The sequence below is a fragment of the Pelecanus crispus genome, chromosome 5 (assembly GCF_030463565.1).
Source record: "Pelecanus crispus isolate bPelCri1 chromosome 5, bPelCri1.pri, whole genome shotgun sequence".
NCBI lineage: Eukaryota > Metazoa > Chordata > Aves > Pelecaniformes > Pelecanidae > Pelecanus > Pelecanus crispus.
In genome coordinates this window covers 51,822,216-51,847,162 of record NC_134647.1, presented here as the reverse complement: position 1 = coordinate 51,847,162, position 24,947 = coordinate 51,822,216, and the positions used below count along the sequence as shown (strand labels likewise).

General features: G+C 37.7%; 1 protein-coding gene across 17 annotated transcripts in view; it reads right to left on the bottom strand.

The window, feature by feature from the left end:
• RABGAP1L (RAB GTPase activating protein 1 like) overlaps positions 1–24,947 on the bottom strand; it is a 281,517-nt gene that overhangs the window by 71,903 nt on the left and 184,667 nt on the right. For 15 of the 17 annotated variants that reach the window (XM_075710779.1, XM_075710789.1, XM_075710776.1 and 12 more), the window contains one exon: positions 14,003–14,044. In XM_075710779.1, coding sequence (XP_075566894.1) covers positions 14,003–14,044 — 42 coding nt within the window. Of the gene's footprint in view, positions 1–1,477; positions 1,646–14,002; positions 14,045–24,947 lie in introns of those variants that run through there. The other 2 variants (XM_009492134.2, XM_075710793.1) reach the window with 1 other exon arrangement.

The window sequence follows — 24,947 nt, the reverse complement described above, 5'->3', positions numbered from 1 at the left end:
CTTTTTTTCTTTTTTAATAAACAATATTATATCGTTCAGCAAAGCTAAGCTGCCTGGATGCTGAAGTATGCTAAATTTCCTGGTATTCTCCATCTGGAGGGCCAGATACAAAGCCTGATTAAGTCAAGTGAAAAAGAGCTTAGTGGTTTTGTCTCTGCTTTCCTTAGACCTCATCACAAAACAATTCAGAATGATTTGGCAGTCCTTGCCCAAGGGACCATCAGCAGGATGGGATTGATGAGTCTTCAGGTACACTTGGATGTAAACTGGAATAATGCTTACACATACAACAGATTCAACCATCCATTATTAGCCACCATACTCAATTCTACAAGTGATTGTAGATATCCAAATTCATCTGCACTTTACTAGCAATCAGAGAGTTTGTGAATTTTTTATTTTTATCTGACATCTCACAGTGCAGGGACACACTGCTTCAACCACCCACCTTTTTTTTTTTTTTTTTTTTTTTTTACACTGAACATTCTGTAATACACAGAGCACATTCACTTATGTGAGTGTACTGCAGAACACGGAAATAGGTTTCAGTAGCACAACACAAATGCAAGACAGGTCACTATATGTAACTATAGTATAGGACTGCACAGGGTACGGATATAAAGGAAAGGCACCACCCCACTAGAAAATGGGATGGGATCAGTAAAGAACTGTCTTCACATGCATCACATAAAAATGACATTTTGGTGTACAAGGCCATTGACCAAGTGTACCTCCAAGCTGCAGCTAGGTTTAGTTACAGTACCCTAGAGCAGACCCAGCTAGGACTAGGTACTGACTTCTGGATTCTCCACTTTTGTGGTTTTGAGTCTGCTTTGTGCACCAGTAGAAATGATAAAAGCATACTTCTCTGTACTCTAACATGCCACACCAATTTCAGGCCATTTCACACACAGACATCATTTGCTATGATGGATAAAAACACCTTTAACAATTTATTTCCCAGATAATTCTACAAAAGTATTTTAAACTTTTTGAAATAGTATTGACTGCCTTTTCAAAATCAAACACAGAAACAGTAGAAAACCAAAAATATAGCTTGAATTTTTACAAATGCTTAAAACTAACCTTCGATGTCACAAGTGTAAAATTTGAAATGCTGAGCATTAATACACTTTCCATCAGTATCTAGAAGTGGACTGGGCATGCTGCTTATTTGGAATCATTACAGGACTGAGAACAAAAGGATTCATGGCTTTAGGAAAGATTTTTTTTTACAATGCAGCCCTGGTTGTGAACCCTTCAAGGTAGTTAAGGAGTGGCACCGATCCCCATTAGCAGGACTAGCATCCAGCCCTCCCAAGCCAACATGAAAAAGACAGACTCAGTGATTAGGAGATGGATTATGAGGAGCCGAGAGGAAACAAATTCAGTGTCAAGAATTGTGGGATCGGAAGCATGTTTGGGAGGGAAAATGGCAAATTTGCAATGAATTAATTTCAAGAAAATGTGATCTCACCGCAAGGAGCCGAGGCACAAATAGGCGATGCCCCATTCCCAGAAGTTCCAGCACCCGACATGCATACTCATTCACCAGCTTGCTTCTCTCGTCATGCATGTCCTGGGACTTTTTGACAGGTGGTGTGAGCTTGGCAGCTGGGGTTTTGCAAGGTACCCCTTCTTCCATGAGCAGTAAGTAGTAAGTATCCAGAGTGAGAAGAACAGGCTTTGAACCGTAATTTCAAAAAGTGCAGGATTTGGTGAGCCAGCCTCAGATCTTTGAAATGGGCTCGGATGGCCGCCTACAGCAACGCCCGTCGGTCTCTCAGAAAGAGAAAAGCATCTTTGCTAAGAATCAAGGAAAAATATGATCCACTGTGCTGGCTCAGCCAGAGTCCAAAGTAGATTTGAAAAACAAACCAGAGAAAACATGGATCTAAAAATGTACCTAAAAAGCAGGAAAATGGCAGAAAATGAGTGCAGGAAAGCTTGTATGGGAGAAAAGCAATGGAGAGCTTTCAGGGCTCAGTGTCTGTGGATGTGTGTGCCAGCAGACAGCAGCAGCAATAAGAGCAATAGAGCCAGGGCAGTTCTGAAGCTGCAAAGAGAAAAGGATGAGCTCATTGCAATCTCTGATTCGTGACAAGCGTGGCGGCTGCCGCTGCTGCCTCTCGCTGTGAATCAGTAATGAAGGGGTAGGCAAGGAGGGGGCTGGGAGGAGGGGGGTGGTGGTGAATGAGCATGCAGAGAGCGTCTCGGGGGAGAATGCCGTAATAAGAAGCCAATAGTGAGCGGCTGGACAGCTGAGCTCCCCCTCCCCGTCCACCTTAAATCAATTCAGCCGTGAGGGTTTTTGCTGTCAGATCCCAGGCTTACGGTATCTGAACTGCATCCTCTAACATTCGATGGTTAGGAAGAAACCGGCCTGCCAGCTGATACAATGACTTGTATTCGATCTGCTTCTGAATAATGCAAATACAGACTCAGTGCAACCCAGAGATGGGCAGGTAGGGCAGGAGACACTCATCCCTCCCGGGTGATGAATGGAACAGGGGCAAGGACATCGTGATGGACTGCCGGTGAGGAGAGAGCAGCAGGCAGCTTCTGAGAAGCTGAGAAGCCGTAGCCCATCCTTGCACAGCTTGTGCAAGACTGAATTAAATAATTTAAATACTGATAATTTCCAGCGCTGTGTTCTCAAGAGGCTTTTCTAAATCTGGAGACAACGGGCAGGGAGGGAATGATGTCAGCACATGCATTTGAATTGATTCTAGAAATTAACTGCACATTTGTAAGGAAAATACTATGATGTCACACCTTAAATTGCCTCGCATCACTCCTATGCATCGAACAGGCCAGGTGCCTCTGCCATCTGTGTAAAGACAGCCTAGCAGGTATTACTTCATTTCATAGATCTGTGTTTTAGAAAGCATGTTTTTATGCTGCTTCATTTTTTAATTGCCTAATTGCAAAATGGGCTACATAACAGAACAATACACATTTCTGATCAGAGCAGACAGTTATATTCCATACATATCTAACATACAGAAAGGTGGTAATTTAAAATATTGTGAGGGACTCTACGGATCTAACACACATTAATTGCAAATACTTCTGCAAGTGCATATTTAAGTTCTAAATATAATTTGTCTAAGATGTCAAGAAAAAACATTACGAGTATTTATTTAAAATACTAATGCCAAATAAAAATCCGTAGAATGGGGAAGTTGAATTGAAATAATAAACATGTTCATGAGTAGTTAAAATATGAGAATCATATTAATTTACCATGAACAAACCTAGTTAAATACTACAAAAAGCAGAGAAAATTAGATAAATAAATTAACTGCATTCAGTCTGATACACCACCCATACTGGACTCAAATACCGGTAAATTTTCTTGGATGAGAATTTTTTTTTTTAAAAGGACATTATTACCAAAAATAGCCCCATCCATACAAGTCACCTTGGCTCATGGTGACACATGAAGCAGGTGGGAAAATGATTAAAGCAGAACCAGCAGAAGTCATAGGTCAAAGATGACAGATGATGACAATGAGGCCTCAACGATTTATACTCTGGTGATATGGGATTTAAGTCAACTAAAGCACCTGCAAATTTTGTGCAATACTGAATAAGCTGTTTAATATAGATGGGCTTCTGAAAGCTGATTTAGGTATCTCGGTTTGTGAAACACTATTTTGCAGATGAAAATCTTCTGTATGGCCTAGTCCAAAGAGCAGGGTTCTGAAGAGGTAGAGGCTACAGCAATTCTGGCCAGGTTGAGATAAGGGGTATTTACTGAGGTCCTTTTCAAGAGAAGCTATGCACAACTCTCTTAAGAAAAAAGAAACCATAACCAACGTGTGTTTCATTCAGTTTAAGATTATACTGAAGATTGTGATGGGAACTCTCCTATACTTTCCAAACTCCCTCAGCATGCAGTTGCAGAGATCCTGGTTTATTATCTAGTTTGTTATTATGTCTACACGTAGACACCACAATGCTGATCAGTTATCTATCACAGGTTAAATTTTCAGCTTACCAGACTGTATGTTTGTAGGGTGACAGGGTTTAAAGGAAAGGAAGTAGCTCTTCGTATTTTTTCTGAATTTTCTAAGTGTTTACATCTAATTTAAACACACGCTGGTAAACATGATATTCTAGAAACACTAGTTCTGCCTTCTACCTGCAAATGAAAACATTGCTCAAAACATTAAAAAGGAAGAAATGAGAGCACTATACTGTGTATATTGGGAAGCAAGTTTCAGAACTGACTAGAAGCATAAAGATGAACGGGCAGGGTCACTGGTGACTTGTGGGCCAAACAGGCAAGAGGACAGATAATTCAGAGCACCGTCCATGTAAAAACCCTTAAATTATTTCTTGCATAAGTCAGACTTTAACAAGCTGATAGCTAACTCTCATCCATACGGAAATTCAGGTTTTGTTAATTTTGGGTAAGGTCTGGGCTTCTGAAAAATGGAATGAAGTGATTATTAAATAAAGTCTTTAATTCTAGAAAGTTATAATAGGATCCCATACTTAGAGGCTAAAACCAGATGAATTCAGGTTAGAAATAAGGTGCAACTTTTTAGGAATGAGGAAAATTAACTACAGGATTAGCTTCCCAAAGGATGTGGCCTACTATCATCATTAAGATTTTTATATAGGGCCTAGACTTCCTGTTTAAAAAGAGATCTCTAAAATCTGAAAAATTCCAGGGCTTGATTAAAAAACCCCTTATCAGCTAAAATCCAATCTGCATTTTTCAGGAACTCCTTTCACACAGCATAACAGTGAACCATCATTCAGTTTTGCAGTTTGAGACTTTTTACACTCCCTACCATTCTTAAATACTTCTACATTGTCATTGAACACTACGAACATCTTATTTTTATCCATGTCTGACTAGGAATTGTGATTTTTCCTTCATGTAGATTTCATTACTCTTATCCATGCCATTAGATTACCGTCTTGCATTCTTCAGAAGGCCCTGACTGAAGTCAACTTCAAACTAAAAATGGCCCAAAAGGCAGTAACTTGCACACCAAGCAGAATGTCGTAAACATGTATTACTTGTGCTTTGATTTCCATGTTGTAGACTATCTGGTCTTTAAGTACAGTTAAATTCTGTTTCTGGCCTTCCTATCCATGAAATGCCTGCTTGCTCACATGGTACTGCTGCAGTTAAGATCTGCTCAGACACACACAGCTGAGGTGTACTGAACTCAGAAGTGGCTAATGGTAAAATACTCTGTAAGCAAATAAAGCCATATAGAATATGACTTGGAATTATCTATATTTTCTGAATTCTGTAGCAAGATACCAAGGATCTTGATGGGGAGTCCTTTATAAATCTCTGTACTTTAAAATATACCAAATTAGAAGAACATATGGAACACTCCAGAACATAAAAATATATATATCTATATACACACACATATATGTATATAAAAACTGAGAAAATATTTGGGAAAGGCTCATGGGATTCGAAGAAAAACGGTGGGTTTCTATCTATCATTTTTTGAAGGTCAAAGCAGGAGCTTTGTGCTTCTTGTACTGTTTTCTATGGGGAAAAAAGTACATGCCATCATGACTATTACAGCTTATATCCTTAATATTCTGCCAAGAGTGTGCAAAGCCTGAACACAAATGTATTAGTTTTAGGTGTTCATACTGGTTTCCAGATAACAGTGTTCTCACTTGCATGTTTAACAAGGCATGACAACTTGCTGTAAAAACTGGCAACCTGCCCACCTTGCACTATAGATTTCTTTCTCCCTCTCTGCTTCCTCTGCCTGCCCACATTCTCCCTGTGCGAGCAGCCCAGCCTTTTCCACGTCCTCTCTCTGCCCCAGTCCTTTCTGCAAAAGCACCGCTAGTCTTGCCTCCTACCCTGCGCTTTGTGTTGACAAGAATATCAAATTTTTACGATAATGGGGCACAGTACTGAAAGGTCAACGCTGAGATAAACTGAACATTGTCATAATTGCTATATGAATTGCTAATTGATCAATGCCGATGTACGATAGCATCTCTCTTTTCTATGTCAACTGTTAAAAAAAAAAAAATTGGATTGCCTTTAACATTTTAGTGGCAAAGATTGCTGACTTTGAAAAGCTAAATAGAATCTAAAACTGGAAGAACAAGGAAGAAAGTTCTCTTTCAAGTTTATTCCTATAAAAGGATAAGACAAATTCTGCACCAGAACAACTCTGAAAATCCATACGAATTACATCATGCCCACAATAAGAGCTTCACCTCTTACCTTATCAGAAATGAGTTTCTCCTTTCTGTTCTTCAGGTCTAATGACAACTGTGTAATCTGGATTTAGTGACTTTTACATCTTTATCATTATTAGGAAGAACATGATAAAACAACTAATTTTCATAGTAGAATTCATCAGCAGTCTGTGCTGGGGTCTGTGCTGGTTGGACTATTCTTAAATGGCTTGGAAAAGAGGGTGAATCATAAGGTGACCGTGTTTTCAAATGCTACTAAATTATTCAGGGTTCTAAAGACAGGGGCTTACAGTAAAGAATTGCAGAAGGACCGTAAGAGACTGAATGACTAGGCAATAGTACACTAAATGAAAGTCAATATAGATAAATGTAAATTGATGCATATGGAGAACAGTATCAATTTTACATATAAATGATAGACTCTGAACTGACAATTGCTACTCAGGAATGAATCTTGGAGTCACTGTGGACAGCTCTATGAAAATATCAGCTCAGTGCACAGCAGAGGTCAACAAAATACATCAAATGTCAGAAAATAATAGGAAAGGAATAGAGATCTAAACACAGAATGCCATCCTGAGTGGTGTGGAGAAAGTGAAGAGGTACCAACTGTCCAAAATGCCTTCCAACACAGGAACCAGGAACCTCACATGAAACAGGTCGCAGCTGAGAAAATCTCTGTGGCTACTAGTTTCACATGTTCAAAAAGTCACCAGGCAAACCCATGGAATAACAGTCCATACAGAGTTATTAAACACGAGACTACTTCTTTCTCAGAGAGGCCCTGAGACACAAATTGCAGGAGAAAAAAGGAGTATTACGCCCTGTTCTTACAGTCTTTCCTGTGTATCCACTGTTGGTAACAAGATACTGGGGTAGATAAGCCTACAAGTCTGATCTGCAATGACTATTTTCATGTTTTCATTTACTTCAATTACATACTTAAGAAAAAAATTTCCCTCAGAATCGCAAGATTTTCTAGCTACATGAGTCATGTAGAGGACACTGAAAAAAAATTTATATATATGTGTGTATAAATATATCAGAACTATACGTATTCCTGAAAACACCATCTCTAGTTTCTTATATCGAGAAACTATGAACAGACAGTATAATGTGGAAGTGCCATTAATACATAAAACAGGGTTCAGTGCTGTTAAAGAAATGCAGTCCAATGAATTTCATGCTTTCTCTGCTTTCAGTCTTCTATTCCTTTAAAAAGAGAACACCTCCTCTCCCTCAAAATTAAAAATTTATGGTGAACATTCAGCTAATAAAAATTGAACCAATTTTAGGTGTGAGAAGCAGATCAAATGGACTAAGAAAGTATCTAGTCAGGACAGGATGGATTTTTAGCATGCAAATAAAGGTGGACATTTAAAAATAGAAAACTGGTTATAATGGGGCTAGAAAATCAATAGTCTGGAAGTTGACTGATTCTGGACATTTTCAGGTATAGATTTATTTCTCTTTCTAAAGATATAATCTCCAACAAGTCACCGAGTACTGTTTTTTGTCGTAGGGGGAGTGGGGTTGGGAATTCTTCAGCCCAGCAAAACCTACAGTTTAAGGACCTCCTTGATTTAGGAACTAGAAATACAAAAGCAGTGATCTGAGAGCCTCTTAAAAAGTGAACTTCTTGTCCTCTGCCTAATGGAGAAGACCTTGAAAAGACAATAGTCAGTTCCGATCTCTAGCACCAAAGAGTTAGGATCCACTTCTGTACCAGAAGCTTCAGGGCTGATCCTGGGATCAGCTACATAAAGAAGCTACATAGAAAAACTGGTGTAAAGGGCAACATCTATTTTGTCTTAGAGTCTAATGTGGACACTTCTTTTTTATCTTGAAAGAAGCCTTTTGAGGATTTAATGAACTTACAGAGTAGACTAAGCCAGATCACCTAGAATCAAAGTCAGTTTAGGTTGGAAGGGAACCCTCTATGTCACTTCATCCAACCTCCAGCTTAAAGCAATACTAATTTAAAAATCAGTTCAGGCTCCTCAAGTCACTACAAATGCAAAGTAAGAGTGATGGTATGCAGAGAGAGAATGAAATAGCTGGTTTATCTCTTGGAGACATGGCCTAAGCTCCATTGCCTACACACTCAGTGCACTTTTCATATGATACCACTCAAAAAGTTACAGTAATTGTCACAATTTCATCCCCAACTGAAAGACAATTCGCATTTTTTAATTATCTGCACTGACAATATTTTTACCTAAATAATAATAATAGTTTTACCTAAAATAAGCACCTGTCCAGTCTTCATTGACATCCTCAGATGTTTAGCTAGTAAGATTATACAATGTATCAGTATCTTATTTCAGTAAGATATGGAAGAATTCAGTTCAACTTAACTATTCCTCTTATGCTGCTTGTTTTCATCTGACTGATAAAATTTATTTCATTACTTGCTGTTATGACTTGAACCCTTTGGCTTTTTCCCTGTTTGTTTTCTTAAAAGGCTACACCACTTTTTAAACACTAATGCCACAGCCTAGATAGTGGCAAGTGATAATTTCAGAAGCAGGTGATAAAGGGAGGCATAGTCTCAAGGGATGTCACACTGGCCACTTTGATTTACACTGCAAGCCACACAGCTCCCTGAAGGAATAGGTACAACTTACCCATGAACAGCAGGATCTAAGGTGCACAAATATGGATGACTGCCCTGGCTATCTTTGGGTATGTCCACTCTCATGAGCATAAATCTTTGAGCTATGCCTTTAACACGGAATAAAATTTAGGGTCTGAATTTGAAGTTCTGGGTTGGTGCAAGTGGCAATTCAGCAGATAAATGATGGACAAAATCTGAGACAGGTTAGGTCAGATGTCTATCCAAAGAAGATAATGTCTTGAAAGTGAAAAAAGAAAACCTACAATTCTCTATATGTTCATTAAGAAGTGAAATGTAAATGTATACAGAAACACAGCATAATTTTATTCAAAATTTGTGCTCTTACACAAATCCATACCTAAGGTGGTGAAATAGTATTTGTGGAACCCCCTGGTTAGTCATGAATAATATGCCACACAAACCTAAGAGAACAATACAATCCTCATAGTTATCAGATAAAGTAGATTTTTTTAGAAATAAGGAAATACAACGCTAATACAGAAAACATAGTGTGACCTCTCTTAAAGATCCAGTCATTCACTTCTAAAAAGATTAATACAAAATTGAGGAGATGGAGAAGAGAATTACTAAGATGGTCTAGAGTTCAAGAACACTAAGAATATTGGTTTGTTTAGTAAACAATATGAATGGTATCTATAAATACTTCAAGGTTATAAACACTAGCGTGAATGTCACTGGAAGGGGACTATTTAAGATAAAGGACAATGCTGATATAAGAGTAGATGAGTGTAAAATGATCAATAATGAATTTAAACCGGAATAAGGGCAATGGCCTTCCACCAGCAATATTGCTGCTGTTACTAGTTTATGAAATGGATGCCATGTCACATAATGGCACAATAAAGCAGAAAAGCATTTCTTTGGCCCAGGAGGTCCTTTTCAGTCCAGGTAAAGAATGATATAAAGATAACAAATAATGCTTCTTATCCAAGGTTATTTTGACACTTTTTTTTTTAATCTAGGGAGCCTCTGCATCAACTACTTGAATTAATAGCATCATCTGCTGTCCCTGCCATTGTAAGTGCTATGCTTCTCCCTAATCTGCTGGGCACAGACTGACACAAACAGCATTGAGACTGAAAGGTGGCAATAGAAATAACCAAGAAATACAACTGTCTTGTTTTTGTAATATACTGTTATCACTTGATAATGTGCAGTGAGAAGGGGTGTAAGAATGCATAAGTACTGTTAGAAATGCTGTTCACATTCGCCTGAGTTCAAGGAACGATATCTAAAAGGACTGTTTTTAAGATAATATATGTACTAAGCGAATCTCTGTAAGATAATAATGGACTGGCTGGGAAACACAAGCAGTAACAAATACATTATTGTGCCTCACTATCTTCTACCCATTTCCATTTGAATATTATACAACTTCCTGATCAAAACCATGGCCTCCCTCTGGCATTAAACAACATGTTTTTAATGGTCACCCAGATGAAAGCTCAACAACCTAACTGTTGACCTTAAGTATTGTTATGAATCACACTCCATGAGTAGACGAACCCTCAAAAAGAAAGTTTGGATATGGACCTATTTTAAAACCCTGTGGTTTGTTCTTGCATTTCCAGTTAATGTGTACTGTTCCCTGCCTTTTCAGTAGTTAACTACAACAGTAGTTAATCTAGAGCCTGATTTGTCCACAATCACATATTTTAATACTTCCCTCAGTCTGCTAATTCCAAAATAGAGCATGCATTTAGCAGTTTTTGCTAAGGTAGCAAGACCAGAAAGAGAAGATTAAGGAAATAATGATTGAAATACTAAAATACGAAAGAAAGCTTATTATTGATATTTTTTTCTTGGCATATGTGAAGATTTTAATATTTACTTTGTAATTTCCAACAAAGAAGCTAACTAGTTGATGCCAAAAGGGATCGGAAAGTATGGTGGCAATGGAATGGTACATTTTCCTCTGTCATTCTCAATTAATGGTTTTAATTGCGATTTTTTAAATGAAAATATCATGTTGTTTGTTGAGTTGTCCTAAACCACAGTTTTCTACACTGCTTCTTTCAACACTGGAGTTCTTTTCACACCCCAGTGCTTCACTATATCTCCTGATGCTCAGAAAATGAAAGGAGAGGGATTTGATTTTCTATCAGTTCAGCTTACTGAATGTTAATTCAGGTGCAGTCTCTACGTGACGTAACTAAATGATTAATGTCAAACTGTAAAATACTGCCACCAGCTGGAGAGCCTGACAGATGAGCATACTGTGGAGTACTCAAAAAGCACTGACATGCATTAGAAAGCGTAACATTTGGATGCTACAGAAAAAAAGACTGTGCTTTTCCTTTAATAAGAAATCAGATTAATACACTATTACAAATGATGGCCTCCACAGCTAAAGAGCTTTAATCCTCGAGCTGTTCATTGCTACAATCCTACTCAGAAGGTGGGAGAAGGAAAGGGAAAGGATTCTCCTCATGTCTTAAATACATGTTTATTTTCCGAAGATTACTGCATCAAGATGTCTCGGGTAATTGGCCACAGAAGTGGTACTGTCATTTCAAAACTAGCAAGCATTCACTTTGAATACTAGCAGCTGGTTGTAACAGTAACTGCACTGAGTAAAATGGAGTTCAGGATAAAAGCTTCTATTCTATTGCTATTTAATGAGGGATTGTGAGGCACATGCTTCACAAGGAAGTCAGGGAAATGGCATTTACACAGTAAAGACTCAGATATTCCACTGATGAAGGATTCCTTCATCCAAATTAAAAAATAATCCAAACGATTGTGGATGAGAGGATAATCGCTCTAACAAAGAACAGATCCTTAGGAGGTTTTCATTCACTTCAGAATCAGAGAGAAACAAGACCTTAGAAACACAGTTTTTAAAGTGGTAGTTCTGCAGCATGCACATTCAGTTTCTGTAACTTAAAAAGACCGGTACGCTAAACCACCTTGTTTCTAATGATTAGGAGAGATTATGAACACATTTGAATAGGAAAAAAGTTACTTCAGGTCTCAGAGTACAAAACCATTTTCTTCCCTAATAGAACAGCAATTCCTGCCGAAAGCAAATCATATGCTAATTCAATTGTATATAATCACCAGCTCCATCTTGGTACCGCTACAGAGCTGTGCTCTTATGTGAGTGTTTCTGACTTAGAATCTTATCTTACTTACCTGTATTTTCTTTGTACTTGTTTTTTGGCTGCAATATAGAGTGCTTTCTCAGGATAACACCTCCCTTACTATTTAGACCCTATTACTGCCAGAACAGGCAGATACAGTGTACTGCATACATACATAAGAAGAACTGCTATAAGCAGAATGAAAACCAACTCTTAAAACTCTTAAACTTATAAAATAGTTATAATAAGACTGACAAAATACTTTCTTGAATTTTCCTCTTCTGGAACAGCCAAAGAGAAATGTTCAATTGGATAAGCAGCATGTTGTGGAATACATACAAAATGAAAAGACTGAGGATTTCCTGATAAAAGGAATTGGGCTAATTATTCAACACAAAAAAATTGCGTATTTGCAGTATGACATCTGTGAGTTAGGGATTTTAGTCTTTCCAACGTTATCACATTTTCTAAACAGTTGTTCTGCTGCTAACCTCAGTTCAACCATTCCCGCTAGCAGCAGCAAGAAACGTAAGGAAAACAGACCGCTGGGTGTATACCCACGGTCTCAAAGCCATCCTTCATAACCGAATATGAACAAAGTTCTCCCTTCCTGAAAACCTTGCCAGTGATTTTCAGCTCAGTGCAAGTACTCCTCCTTTTCTTTCTTCTTCTTCAGTTTTAAGATCCATAAGCTAGTATCAATACCTCTTTCCAGAAGCTGTTCCTACTGCTATGGCAGCGTATCTGTTGAGTATCGCTTAGATGCTTGCTTTCGCTTATTTTACAATCTACTGTGCCATAACCTACTAGATTTCCCTTTATCCATACTGGCCTTAAAAACCAGAAAATTAACAAGCCCCCATAGTCGCAAATAAAACAGGAAACAGGAAGAAAAGAGCACACACTTCCCTCCCCCCTTTTTACAAATTTAGATTTGTGTAGGAACACTTCCCTGGAAACATACATTAAACAAATTTCCTGTTTATAGGCGACTTCATTTAATACATATACTCATGTAGAAAGTCACACCACCATTTGACACATTAACTGTGTTAGTGTAAAACACAAGCTATTTTTGACATTTCCTTACCATAATGCTACATACTATCTCATACCTACACTGCAGTATATCACCCAAGTTACCCAACGTCAAGTGAAAATGTATGTGTTTTGAAATTTCCAATTGCACTGTTCACAGCAGCAGCATATATATATATTCCTGGTGTGGAGTACTTTTGCTGAAGGACTTTGTGCCACAGAAGCTGAGTCTCTGAGAATTACTCTTTACTGAATAGCTCAACTAGTAACTGTTTACCCTTTCTAGGTAAATGATAAGGAAAACACACTAGAAGACTAGCAACAGCCAAATGATACTAGCCTGTGTTCATGCTATGGAGGAGTTGTGTTAGGAATGACAGGCTGTTCTACCATAAGCTTTAGCCTAAATTATTTGATGGGAATATCATTTGAATTCAAAGGTGGCATTACAAATTCCATACCATGTGCCTGCACGTGGACTGGATTTGAACTAGTGCCAACCTGTGAAGGATAATGCAAGTTAACTTTGAGCTATCTCACTGGCATCAAAAGGGCCAATGCTTTACCTACAGGTTGGTTGGTTTGTTTGTTTAGGTAAATTCTGTGTCCAAGCCAAAGATAGAAGTTCCCCATATTATAAAAGACTTCCATTCCTCTCTAGACATTATGAATATATCTGATACCAAATAATATTCAATCACATTTCTTGAATAGTTACATGAAAGAACCCAGCCACAAAACAAATATGCTGTGAAATGAATCAGAATTGTTCTCCTAATAGTAATTACATGAGACATTTAAATCCTTAGACTGCACTCCTTGTTCCAGGAACTTTATGACATGATTAAGTTTAATAAAAACAGATCTACCGTAAGTACAATTTTGAAGACATCTCTACCTAAATGGATGATATTTCTCCTCCATTCCCTCCTCCAGAAGTCCCACTGTTATTGTTCCCTTAGACATGATACATTAAGCTAAGAAAATATTCCATACAGTTTAAGAAAATTAAAAAACCCCCTTCTAATCAATGACTTACCTTTAAGAGAGCCAAGGCTACATGGAAGATTATGTTCATACCCTGAAAATAAGAAGAAAAAGACTTTAGTCAGTCCCAGCATACAAATCTCTCCTCTCTATTACTTATCACTACGTAGCATCATAACTAGATGCTGCAAACCTCTAGGGAATGCTTCCCCGCTTTTCCCTGCTACACTTCAAAGTTCATCATTAAAGCCCCAAGGCAGTTTCCAAACTCCCAGCTGGCAAAGATGACGGCTCTTTGGAGCTTTTGGAATCTCACTGTTCAATGCATCAGGTGCGATGAATGTGACAAGATATCCTTCCATCGTTTCAGTACCTGCCAATGCTGGTTTTCATGAACAGTGCAGAATATTGCAATAAGCAGGGTATCAAGAAAATGTAACAAATATTCTAGTTGATAGGATTTTTGCCAAGTACCTGAGCTTAGCTATGATTAATCATGTACAATCTTTCATGCTCAAACTGTAAAAAAACCCAAAATAAACCAAAAAAACCCCACAAGTACAAACCACGCCTTTTTTCTGTTACCAGCCACAGATCAAAACTATGTCATAGGTAAGCAAATTGATGTCTGTATCAAATAGTTTGCTTTCTGGTTTGCAAAAGCTGGGAATACAAGTGTACAGACATTCATTCAGTGAATAATACAACGACAATGTCCGATTATTTAAATACCAAAGAAAGTAAAAACCACTCCACTGACTGACTACAGAGGGGTGAAAAAGGCTACATTTCCACTTACATTGTATACAAAAATAAGAAATATCACTCCTCTACTTTTGTTCAACATCTTTTTATTTTGACAATCAAGACCTTGAGATTTTCCTGGAGGAAAGTGAACACATAACCCTGAACGGGGCTCCTTTGGAGCAGCCTAACTGAAGCTACGCTTGGGGTCCTGCTTGGAAAACTAGCCAGGGGCAGCTCAGGCCAGAGGACACAAGGTGACAGCCTTGCTGGCAGTGCACACATTGCCTCTGCTGATGGAAGAGACTCTCCTGTCTGTAGCCTACATATCTTGATTATTTAAGATTATAAATAACTTTGTGTTCATCCAAATACGAAAAATACCATGTGCAATTTTCATTTGCTGTATTATGTAATTTGTGTTCAGACTGTTCTCCTAGATTATATTTTACAAATCTTCTTGCCTGCTTGTTTAATGGCATGCTAAATCTTTTCTTATAATGTCTTTCAGAGCTGATATCTAAAAACATCTCAACAGATTTGCACACAAGTAATACTGTCACTGCAATACATACTGTTGTGGGATAACAACAGGACTTTTTATAAGGAAAGCTTCTCCAAGAAATTTCTGCTTCTGCAATTGAGTATTTTTCCAAGCCTCTTCCTGAAAGCCTGAGACCATATTTCTATAAAAATTAGCTTTTATAAAAATCTGCAGAGACTTTTCAGAGGCATTCTTGGGAAGAAATTATTTTTTTTTACAGGGATAGTATGGTGCCTTGAAGGGATTTTACCATTAATGAGTCTTGGAAATGCTACAACATTAGACATAATGAATATTGCAACACTCTGTGAATTACTTTGCAATTCGATGCATAATCATTATGATAACAAACTAACTTTTTCCACTAGAGGTCACAATTGTAGCAGGACTGAGCCTTACTTCATTAATAGGAAACCGTTCTTCCAAATAGGGTATTTCAAGTACAACAACAGTTATTTTGGTTTTTATACTTCTTTTTAATAGAAAAAATGTCTGGCTGTGAATTTCAGTCATGACACTGATAATACTGGAGCACCAGCAGCAGAAAAATAAGTTCATAATACTGTCAGTTTTATTCCAAATATCAATCTGAAGTCAACAGTTCATTCCACTCAGTCATGACATTAACAACTTTTATTTCCTAACAGAGAGGATTTTATATGAACATACAACCTATAAATGAGAGGAGTAACTACAAGCCATCACATACATTGTGTTTTCCTCTTGATCAGATTTTGTTATTTTATGAGTAGGAGTGTTAAGTTTAATTGTTGGATTACTGAGGAATTGTGTCCTGTGTATTTTCTGGCACTACCAAAAACCAAACCAAACCAACCAACCAAACAAACAAACCCCAAACCCCAAAAGAAAACCAAACCAGTTTTCATTTATTTTCTAAAGATTTTTTTTCTGATCTGCCTGAATTGTCACATTGTTCCTGAATTGACACTAATCAAACTCTCTCTTGGTACTCCTCTTAATATGATCACTCTTCACATAGATAGCAAAAGCAGCAGAAATAGGTTTCCTCCTGCCTTGAGAACCCCCAGCTCTTTTTCTAGCCCCACCAGGCAAGGGGCAGCTCACAGACTCCCTCACATTACTTGAGATAACCTGTTCAACGCACAAGCGCTCTAAAATCAGACCAAAAGGACTTAAAACCTTTGTATACAGTTGTCCCGAGTGGCACTCCACTACTCCTGGCAACAGAAAACAATCTGCACCTTCCTTTTTCCTCAAAGGGAGAGGTTAACTCCCAAATCAAGGCAATATTTTAGACCTGAGGCATCAATTGCTGCAGTTTCATGCTGACCAGCTTGGACTTGCTCGACCTGAGGGAATAATATACCCCTTGACGGCTGAGTGAATTGGAGATGGCATCCTGCAGTCTACAGTAAGGCTTCTAACTCATGTTTGGATTTACAGCAAGATGCTTTAGGTTTCAAATGCAGTGCCTTACCCACCCATTTTAACAATGCATTTTATAATCCCTGATCTACATACTTGAGTTATTTTTTCCGAATGCAGGCAAGTCTGTTCTGACATAGCCAAGTTTAATGATTATGATTATGAAAAAGAAGGCTCAGCTCATTTTTCCACAATCTCTTATTTAAAATCCTACTTCATTTACCACACACTGATTTATAAGATTCAGCTTAAACTTCTCCATCTATTTTAGAAGAAGGACCAAAAATACCAATGTGCACCAGACATATAAATCATTGCTAGCAATATCCCTCCAGCAATTTTATAATGGAAACATAAAAGTACATACAAATCATCCACAGGGGAAAAGAGAAGGGAGCCCATATTAAATAAGCTTTGGATAATTACTTTTTAAAACCAAAGGTCATATGTTTAACTAGGCATTTGGAAATAAATGCTTTAATATCATCCAGATCTCACCTTAATATTTAAAAAATTTGCAAATGTGAAAGTTGTTCATAATTACCTAAACACTTGTGTTTTTTAATATACAACGGTTAAAACTAAAAATATACACCATTACTAAACAAGAACAGTTACAAGAGCACAGGAATGGTTAGAGGTTTATCATGGTGTCATATCACTTCTCAATTATGCGGCTACTCTCTTGTTTTTCAACCTGAGAGGCTTTGCTGCTACTGAGTAAATGAGAGGAGTGTGCAGCAGCCTGCACAGCTCGCAGACATTAAGCCCACAGGCAAGGATCCCAGAAATGAGGCATGTGGATATCCTCCTCCAAGGAGCTTTTAAACTAGCCTTTTGCAGAAGGCCAGCAGTTTCTATTATAACAGCCTGTCTTAGAGGCTTATCTGCCTAGTTAAGAATCTGCACAGTATCTTTTTTCCAACAGCTGTTATTTAAGAACCCTCTTAAGCTTGTGTAGAGGCCTAGAGCATTTTAACAGATCTCATTAAGCTCAGAAGTTTTGGAGAAGGAACAAGCCCATCTCAAAGCAGAAAACTCTTGACTAATCTGCAGTCAAGATGGTAAGATAAGGGTCAGGAAAGGGAAAATTTTAGAGTTTGTGCTATCGTACAGCCTCCTTATGGCTCCTGCTGACTGCCACGCTGACTATTTTCTGCTTTATAAAGACTTCCATAGGACAGCACTTACTCAAAAAGAAAGAGCATAGTTTTGCAGAAGAACCCTTCATACCTGCTGGGATGAACACTCACCATCCGGTAGGTCACCATTTAACTCATTATGATTGCCCTTCACAGAAGCATCCACTTACTTCAATTATATGTCAAAAGACCATAATCTCTGACAGAGATTGTAGGTAACATTCTCATGGGCAAAACAGTGAAACTGTATCTCATAAGACTGTAAAAATGAAACACTTCAGCTGGAAATGATACATGTGCACTGAAATTAAGGCTGGCTTAAAGTAAGTGGAAATCTTATTATGTTAACTCCCTTCTAGAGAGAGATTTTCACAGTCCTTTAACTCCCTCTGAGGCCAAGTTTCCTTCTGCAGATAGAACTCTTTGAGTTCTCACTTTGAGTCCCTCTGAACTTTGAAACAAGACAAGTTTCAAAAAGTCCTGAAAAGAAGATTTGGAACAAACAGAGAATGGTAAAGATCTGATTCTGTAGGATCCAGTTTGTATTCAATGAGATCTCTGTGACAGAAAGGATGCTGGTGGCTTCCTTTAAAAGGGAGGAGACATATCTATCCATTTGACCCAAAAAATCTACCCAGAGACCAGAAAAAAGGGAGTTAAGGGGGCAGCAAACTAACACTTGCTACTGGCAAAGCTCGACAGCATAGCGTGGAGCTGGCAGAAGAATTACACCGAACAACTTAATCATGTAGTATTTGGACAACATTTGCACAGGGAACAACTTTGGAATTTATCTCCCATTTTAAAGCTTTTCTTTAAAGACAGAAGCCTTGTGAGAAAGTAGGCTATATTAAATACTAGCATCTCTCCCTCTCCAACCCAGACGACCTCACAGACCTTCCTCTGGTTATAGGGCAACGCCCTCTGCATCATTTGCACAAATAAAAGGAAGTTAATATCTTCAGAAGTATATGGAAAATTCATTTAATATTACTGTCCTTATCTGTGGTTTTGCTCCTAGATATGCATGACATGTAGGAGGAAACAGTGAAGATACTGATACAATGTTCTCTGAAGTTCAGCACCTGGTAAAGAAGATATCCGTGAAAGTCAACTGAGCTCCTTCTTAAGGTCTGAGAAGTCTCAAGACCCACATGACACACCATCAGGAGAACCAGTTAATCTGTTTCAGCTTTCTAATAACTGATTTTTCTTTTTTTTAAAAGAGAGATTAGCTATTCAACTGAAGTTAATTTGACATTGTTCCATAATTTGAAAGTGTTTCATAATTATGTGTTCAGTTGCACATTCTTTCAAAAGGAGCTACAGAGGGTAATTGGGGTTACAAACTCTAAAGGAGAATTAAAATTCTATTTATGTTTTGGATTGCTTCCAGCAAAACATTTGTTTGGCAACTCTAATAGGCTGAGAGCACACAATAAACTTGAGGAATGTCACAAATGTATTTATTTTGCTGACAACATAAATATATGGTCTGAAGCTCAATTTCTCTTTGTAAGTAGTGCAGACTTGGAGTATGCTCTACAGGGATATGCATGTTAATTAACATCTTTTACTCAGATATAGTTTGTATAGCTTGTCCATTTATTCTAGTTCAATGACAAGACAACTAAGGAAAAGAAAGGTTAACTCTCATTCAAATAAGGCACAACATGAAGTAACAAGCTTTGTGTAAGCAACAGATACAGCTTTCTTACTAAACAGTTATATTAGAGAGGAAAAAAAAGAAAAAACATTACATAGAGATCTTACTGCTAACATATGAGGTACTGTCGACTTCTCAGACTGAGCTTCCCCCAGTGACTCCATATACATTGCCTACTACAGTAACTCACAACAGGAAATGCTATTAACACAAGAAAGAAGAAAAGAAAATACAGAAATCCCCAACCTGATACTATGATGCTGTGAATAATACACAAACCCAATTAAAATCAGTTGACTGAATTATTAGATAAGCAGGTACCAGGGAGATGCTAAAAATGGCACCATGGGATTCAGTATTTATTATGCCACTTTTCTATATTTTGCAGCATGAAAAGGCACATGATAAATACTACCAGGCAACCATGAACCTGTATTAGTACGATTTCACATGAAATTTTGTTTGGTTGGTTGCTTTTAACAGAAATGAATGGGATTTAAGAGCGCTAGCGAATATTTACATGTTTTGGGTGATTTTCATGTAATTTGCTGCTGAGATGTTGCTATGGCTGATTGAAGGTAAAGAGTGCTATGAGATTAGCACTTTTTCCTCTCCAGCTTCTGTGACTGTTCTCAAAGAATAAAAATTACAGCCACAGAATTTTAAGTCATTTCCACATATCAAATTGCTCGCTGACACTGGGTGTTTCTGCAGTGGCACGTTCCTAATTCACAGGCAGCCAGTTATGGGCCGGCAGCATGCTTTCTCCATTTGCTTGACCAAGGAATACACTAACACCACTTTTCTCATTTTCAGAGGTTTAAAGCACAGGGTTTTTAGACATTCTTTTCCCTCTTTCCAAACCTGATTAATACGGGGACAAAGAAGGGGGCCTGAATCCACACTAGGCATCAAGGGCCTTACCACGTACATATGACAAGGACAGAAAAAGAGGCCTCATATCTCCATAGATAAGACAGGTTCTCCAGCTCTCATATGGCAACAGGGAATGGTTGTTAGAAATGCTCAAAGGAGCAGTAATCTTCCAGACCCCAATCTTCTTGAGATGAGACAACATGAGGGTTTCAGAACACGTCTTGACAGACAGCCATATCTCCACCCCCCTCTACATGCGGTCACGTAACACAAAGAAAAACGTGTGCCCACGTTGAATCAACATCCTGCTTCCCTGCACTCCATCTGGTCTCCTTCCCAGGGTTCTTGCTTCTTTTCTTTGTCTTCTCCCTTTCTCTGTCACAACACAGTCCTGGCCCTTGCCCCTCTACACCCTAACATTCATTTTCCCTTCCCAACAAACACTCTACGTACTTAGAAAATTCAGTACGGCCTCAGATTCCAAGCACGAAGTAATAGAAAGTGTTTTGGCAGAGGCAGACTGCACCACCCTCTTTTTTAAAAACAGTCCCCAAATTAGCTTAGCTTCCTGGATTTGTTCACGGAATATCACTCTCCCATTTGTGATACTTTCCTTCAGTTATTTCTGAAGCGTTTTTGAGGACTGCCAAGACTGCTTAGAATATGCTGCTATTCAAATACAGCAGATGGCACTGCTGTTAAGTAAGCATTATGGAAATTTACTGTATTCCTAGAAAAATCAACCAAGTGAACATCAACTAGTAAGTGGCTAAAATATTTCAGTTGCAATGAGGAAAGTAATTCAGAGACATACTGTGACATGGCATTAGAAGTCTCTTTCCTCTAAGGCACAAACTAGGTCATTCAAGTAGGTCCCTCATCTTTGGTAACTTTTCACCTGTATCTCAGAACGTTTTCTGAAACAGAAGCAGGCTTAACATTTTAGGACCACAACATTTATCAACATCACCGAAAAGGTACCTTCTGTTCACATAAGTTATCTTGAATTGCAGATTGTTGTGAGACTGTTTTTAGTTTGCTCATGCTGAGTATTTACCACCAGCCTTGTTATTTTTGGGATAAACAAGCTGCAGCTATGGATGGAAGACACATAAATTATGGATGCTCACAGGAACAGCTGGACAACATAGTGTAAAGGGCTATGTTAAACCCTGTGGCTCTCCAAGAACCTCATAGATGTACTCCATTAAAATACTCTTCTCCTCAGCCCAAGCTTGAGTTCTTATAAATTCTGTGTAGTTTTAGAAGTGAATAGAATGTTTTGTGCTCCCCCATGCCTGTGACAATACAGAACACTGTATTATATACCTCCAATATTTCTGCTGTTGATTGAAATTTTATATCCAAACGCCTAATATTTCTTGTGAATTTGTTTCAAAATAACTTAAAATTCTTTATCATTATAATCTGTTTTAAACACACATATACAAAAACTTTTAACAGTTCCTCATCCATCAAACACACAAATACTACATCCTTTTCCCTTTCTTTTTACTTAAATTTCTGTTCTAGTACTGAAAAAACCCCACAGTAGAATACAGTTGTAGTCATCAGATAAATTATGCTAAAATTACTTTTAGTATGGACTTAAATAACTCATCTAAATACATAAAAGAAAAACATCCAGGGCCAGAAAACCTGAGCTAATTCCATTGCAGACCTCAAATTTTTTGCAACAAAAAAGATTAGAATGGCTGACATGTCAACAGAATGTAGCAAACCAGCATTACCATTGGTCATGTATGTTCAAATTCTAGTCTTCCTTCTGGAGTCTGAGACAACCTATCTCTTTCTTCTTAAATTAATTAAAACCTCAGTCTCATAAAGAAATCCTTTCCAGTCTCTTTTGCATGAAACTGCAGTGGCTGATCAAGACTTCAGAAAGAGACTTACCTCTCTGCAGGCATAATGTAAGGAGCAATGGACAGGAGGAAAGACACAGTCTAAATGCCAAAGTCTAATTGCCTATATTCATAAGAAGGAAAACAAAGACACCCCCCCGCCAGTCTTTTCCAAGTCACATATATGACATTGACTTTGCTTTTGTAAATAGTACTGAAATAATGCAGGCAGTTTCAGCACAGATCTGTACCTACTTAGCATTTAAGCCTAGCTTTTAATATGCTGTTACTAAAAGAGATTTTATTTCTAGCAAGCCCAGTCTGCTGTTTTGTAAGATTTATTAAAACATTTGTAACTGGAAGGGTTAACAAATGCAGACAACGTGTCAACAACAGGTAACTCCAAAAAGTTCAATTTTTCTTCCCCTATAGATCTACAGAAGATAAACAACTGCAGACAATCTTTTATTTAATTCACATTTCATCTGAGTGCAGATTTACAGAGGAAGTGGGCTTGTTCCTGACTCAATTCCTGAGGAAGTTTAATAAATTACAATGTTAATCTGTTCTTTCTCAACTCTGTTGAAGGCATCACAGAAGTATCTGACAGTGACAGATAAAAAATAGCAGGCTATTATGGTATCTACTACTCAGTTAGTACTAACACGCAGAGACAACTGGTCTTATCGTCTGAGTGATACCATACGGCATAGTGTTTCCTGGCACATCCATTCTCCAGCAAGACACGAATAAGACAGAAATCAAACCTTCAGCGCCAATAGTTATAATTCTTCTAAGATTTTCATTATGAAGCAGCACTCCCAGGAAGCACTTCTACACAACATGGTGCCACATTTTTACTATCACTAGGTGCTCATCTACCAGCATCAAGTCACTCATGTTTCAAAAGATTTTTAAAAACACCCAGTCTTCATTATTACAGATAGTTTCTCAAAACTGATTATAAAAGTTATTTTATACAAAGTTCTGAATGCAATAGTTGACGAATAAAGGCCAAGGAATTATGGTATCTAGCTTTCAATTCCCACTTCTTTCACTGTGCTGCTGTGTGGTCCTGTGAAAGGTAGTTTCACTTCTCTGTTATTAGCTATATTAGAAAACATTAAATTATTTCAAATTCAAAATTGATATATAACCAGTTGCATCACTTTCTATTCAGTTTTGAGCATAGAACGGCAGCTTAGTAGTCAAACTATTAATTTTTGTAACAAGACTACGTAATTACTGACACTAAAACAGACAAATATCTGTACCAGCCCAGAAAAGGCAGCATGTAGTAGGGTTTTTTATATACTCCTTAGAAGGAGAGAAGCACAATCCTTAAGTATTTTATATCCCCAAGAACTGCACACAAAAATAGCCAGATTGACTTAAAACAGAGGTTACCAATAATGTCTTAAAACTCTAGGTTAATAATGGAATCACAGCTTGAGCTTTGAACCTCCCTTAGTTTTGGCAGTACTGTATATATCACAACCAGTTAATTTATTTTCTTTTTTAAGCAGAAAAAGTCATGAAAAATTAAAAATTGTCTTATAAATTGTCTGCCAACTGGTTTGTTTTTTTCTGTTCTAAATGCCTATTTAGGGTCACGTATGTAGTGCTTTTAAAACACATTTTTAAATTTTAAATTGTAAATTTTAAAATGCAAAATGAAATGTCAACTCTTTGATATTCTACAGCATAATCCAGGTGCAGTTGTTGCACTGGGGACAGCTCTAAGTGACATGCGCTTTACCTAGATGAGTTGCTATTTCTGAGCATGACTTTAAATAATTTTAAATGCAACAAAAAGAGACAGCAAAACAGAGCAGGCTCACAAAGTATTCAATAACATAATGTCATATTGATAGGTAAGACTGACAAGTCCAAATACAACTCTGAATTTCATCAACAAAGTTGTTCTTCAATGCAAACAGAAATAGCAAAAGGAGAGGAGACAAATGAAGCAGTTGAAACAGGCAGCTAAAAGGAATGTCATAGAAAGATCTTCAGCTGACACTGACATGGGAATTTATCTACACAGCCAGGCTCAAAAACACACAGTTTGCTGTAATCACATAAAAACTTTCAACTGGATCAAGAGGTTTGTGTTTTTATTACAGGCAGTCAAAGTATTAAGCCTTATAATATGTACCATGGCACTGTGGAGTACCTCCCTGCAAGCCCAAAATTTTCTTCAATCTTCTGTCATAGGAAATACAAAGAACTCAAAACCATTTCATTTCTAGGTGAGGATGGGTGACAGATTCTCTCCTACAGTTACAGAGGCAATACTCTAATGCCACTGGAAATTTGCGTAGTTGGGGCATTGAATCACATCCTCAACAGCCTGAAGACAGCTTAAAAATAAAAAAGGTCAGAGAAAGACAACAGGATAAAAGAACTCAATCACATAGAGGCCACAGCAAGTCCCAGATTCATAAGAACTTAAATAAAATTGTTCTTTCTATCAAGTCATATTTAATTGAGAATAATGAAAAGATCTCAGCTGTAATGGCACACACTTTGATGGGATTTTAAAAAATTTCTCAATAAAACTTAATTCCCACCATAAATTTAAGTGATTTTTCATAGGCTTCCACATCCCTGGATATGTTCCTGCTCAGGAGGTCCACTCCCCAGCTTGAGTGCTACCATTCCACTGTGCATGCAAGGGAAGGAAACGTGCCTCCATGTTTTGGCTAGCTGCAAAACTAAAGAATTTCCAACATGTATTTTTTCTCTCTGGATTG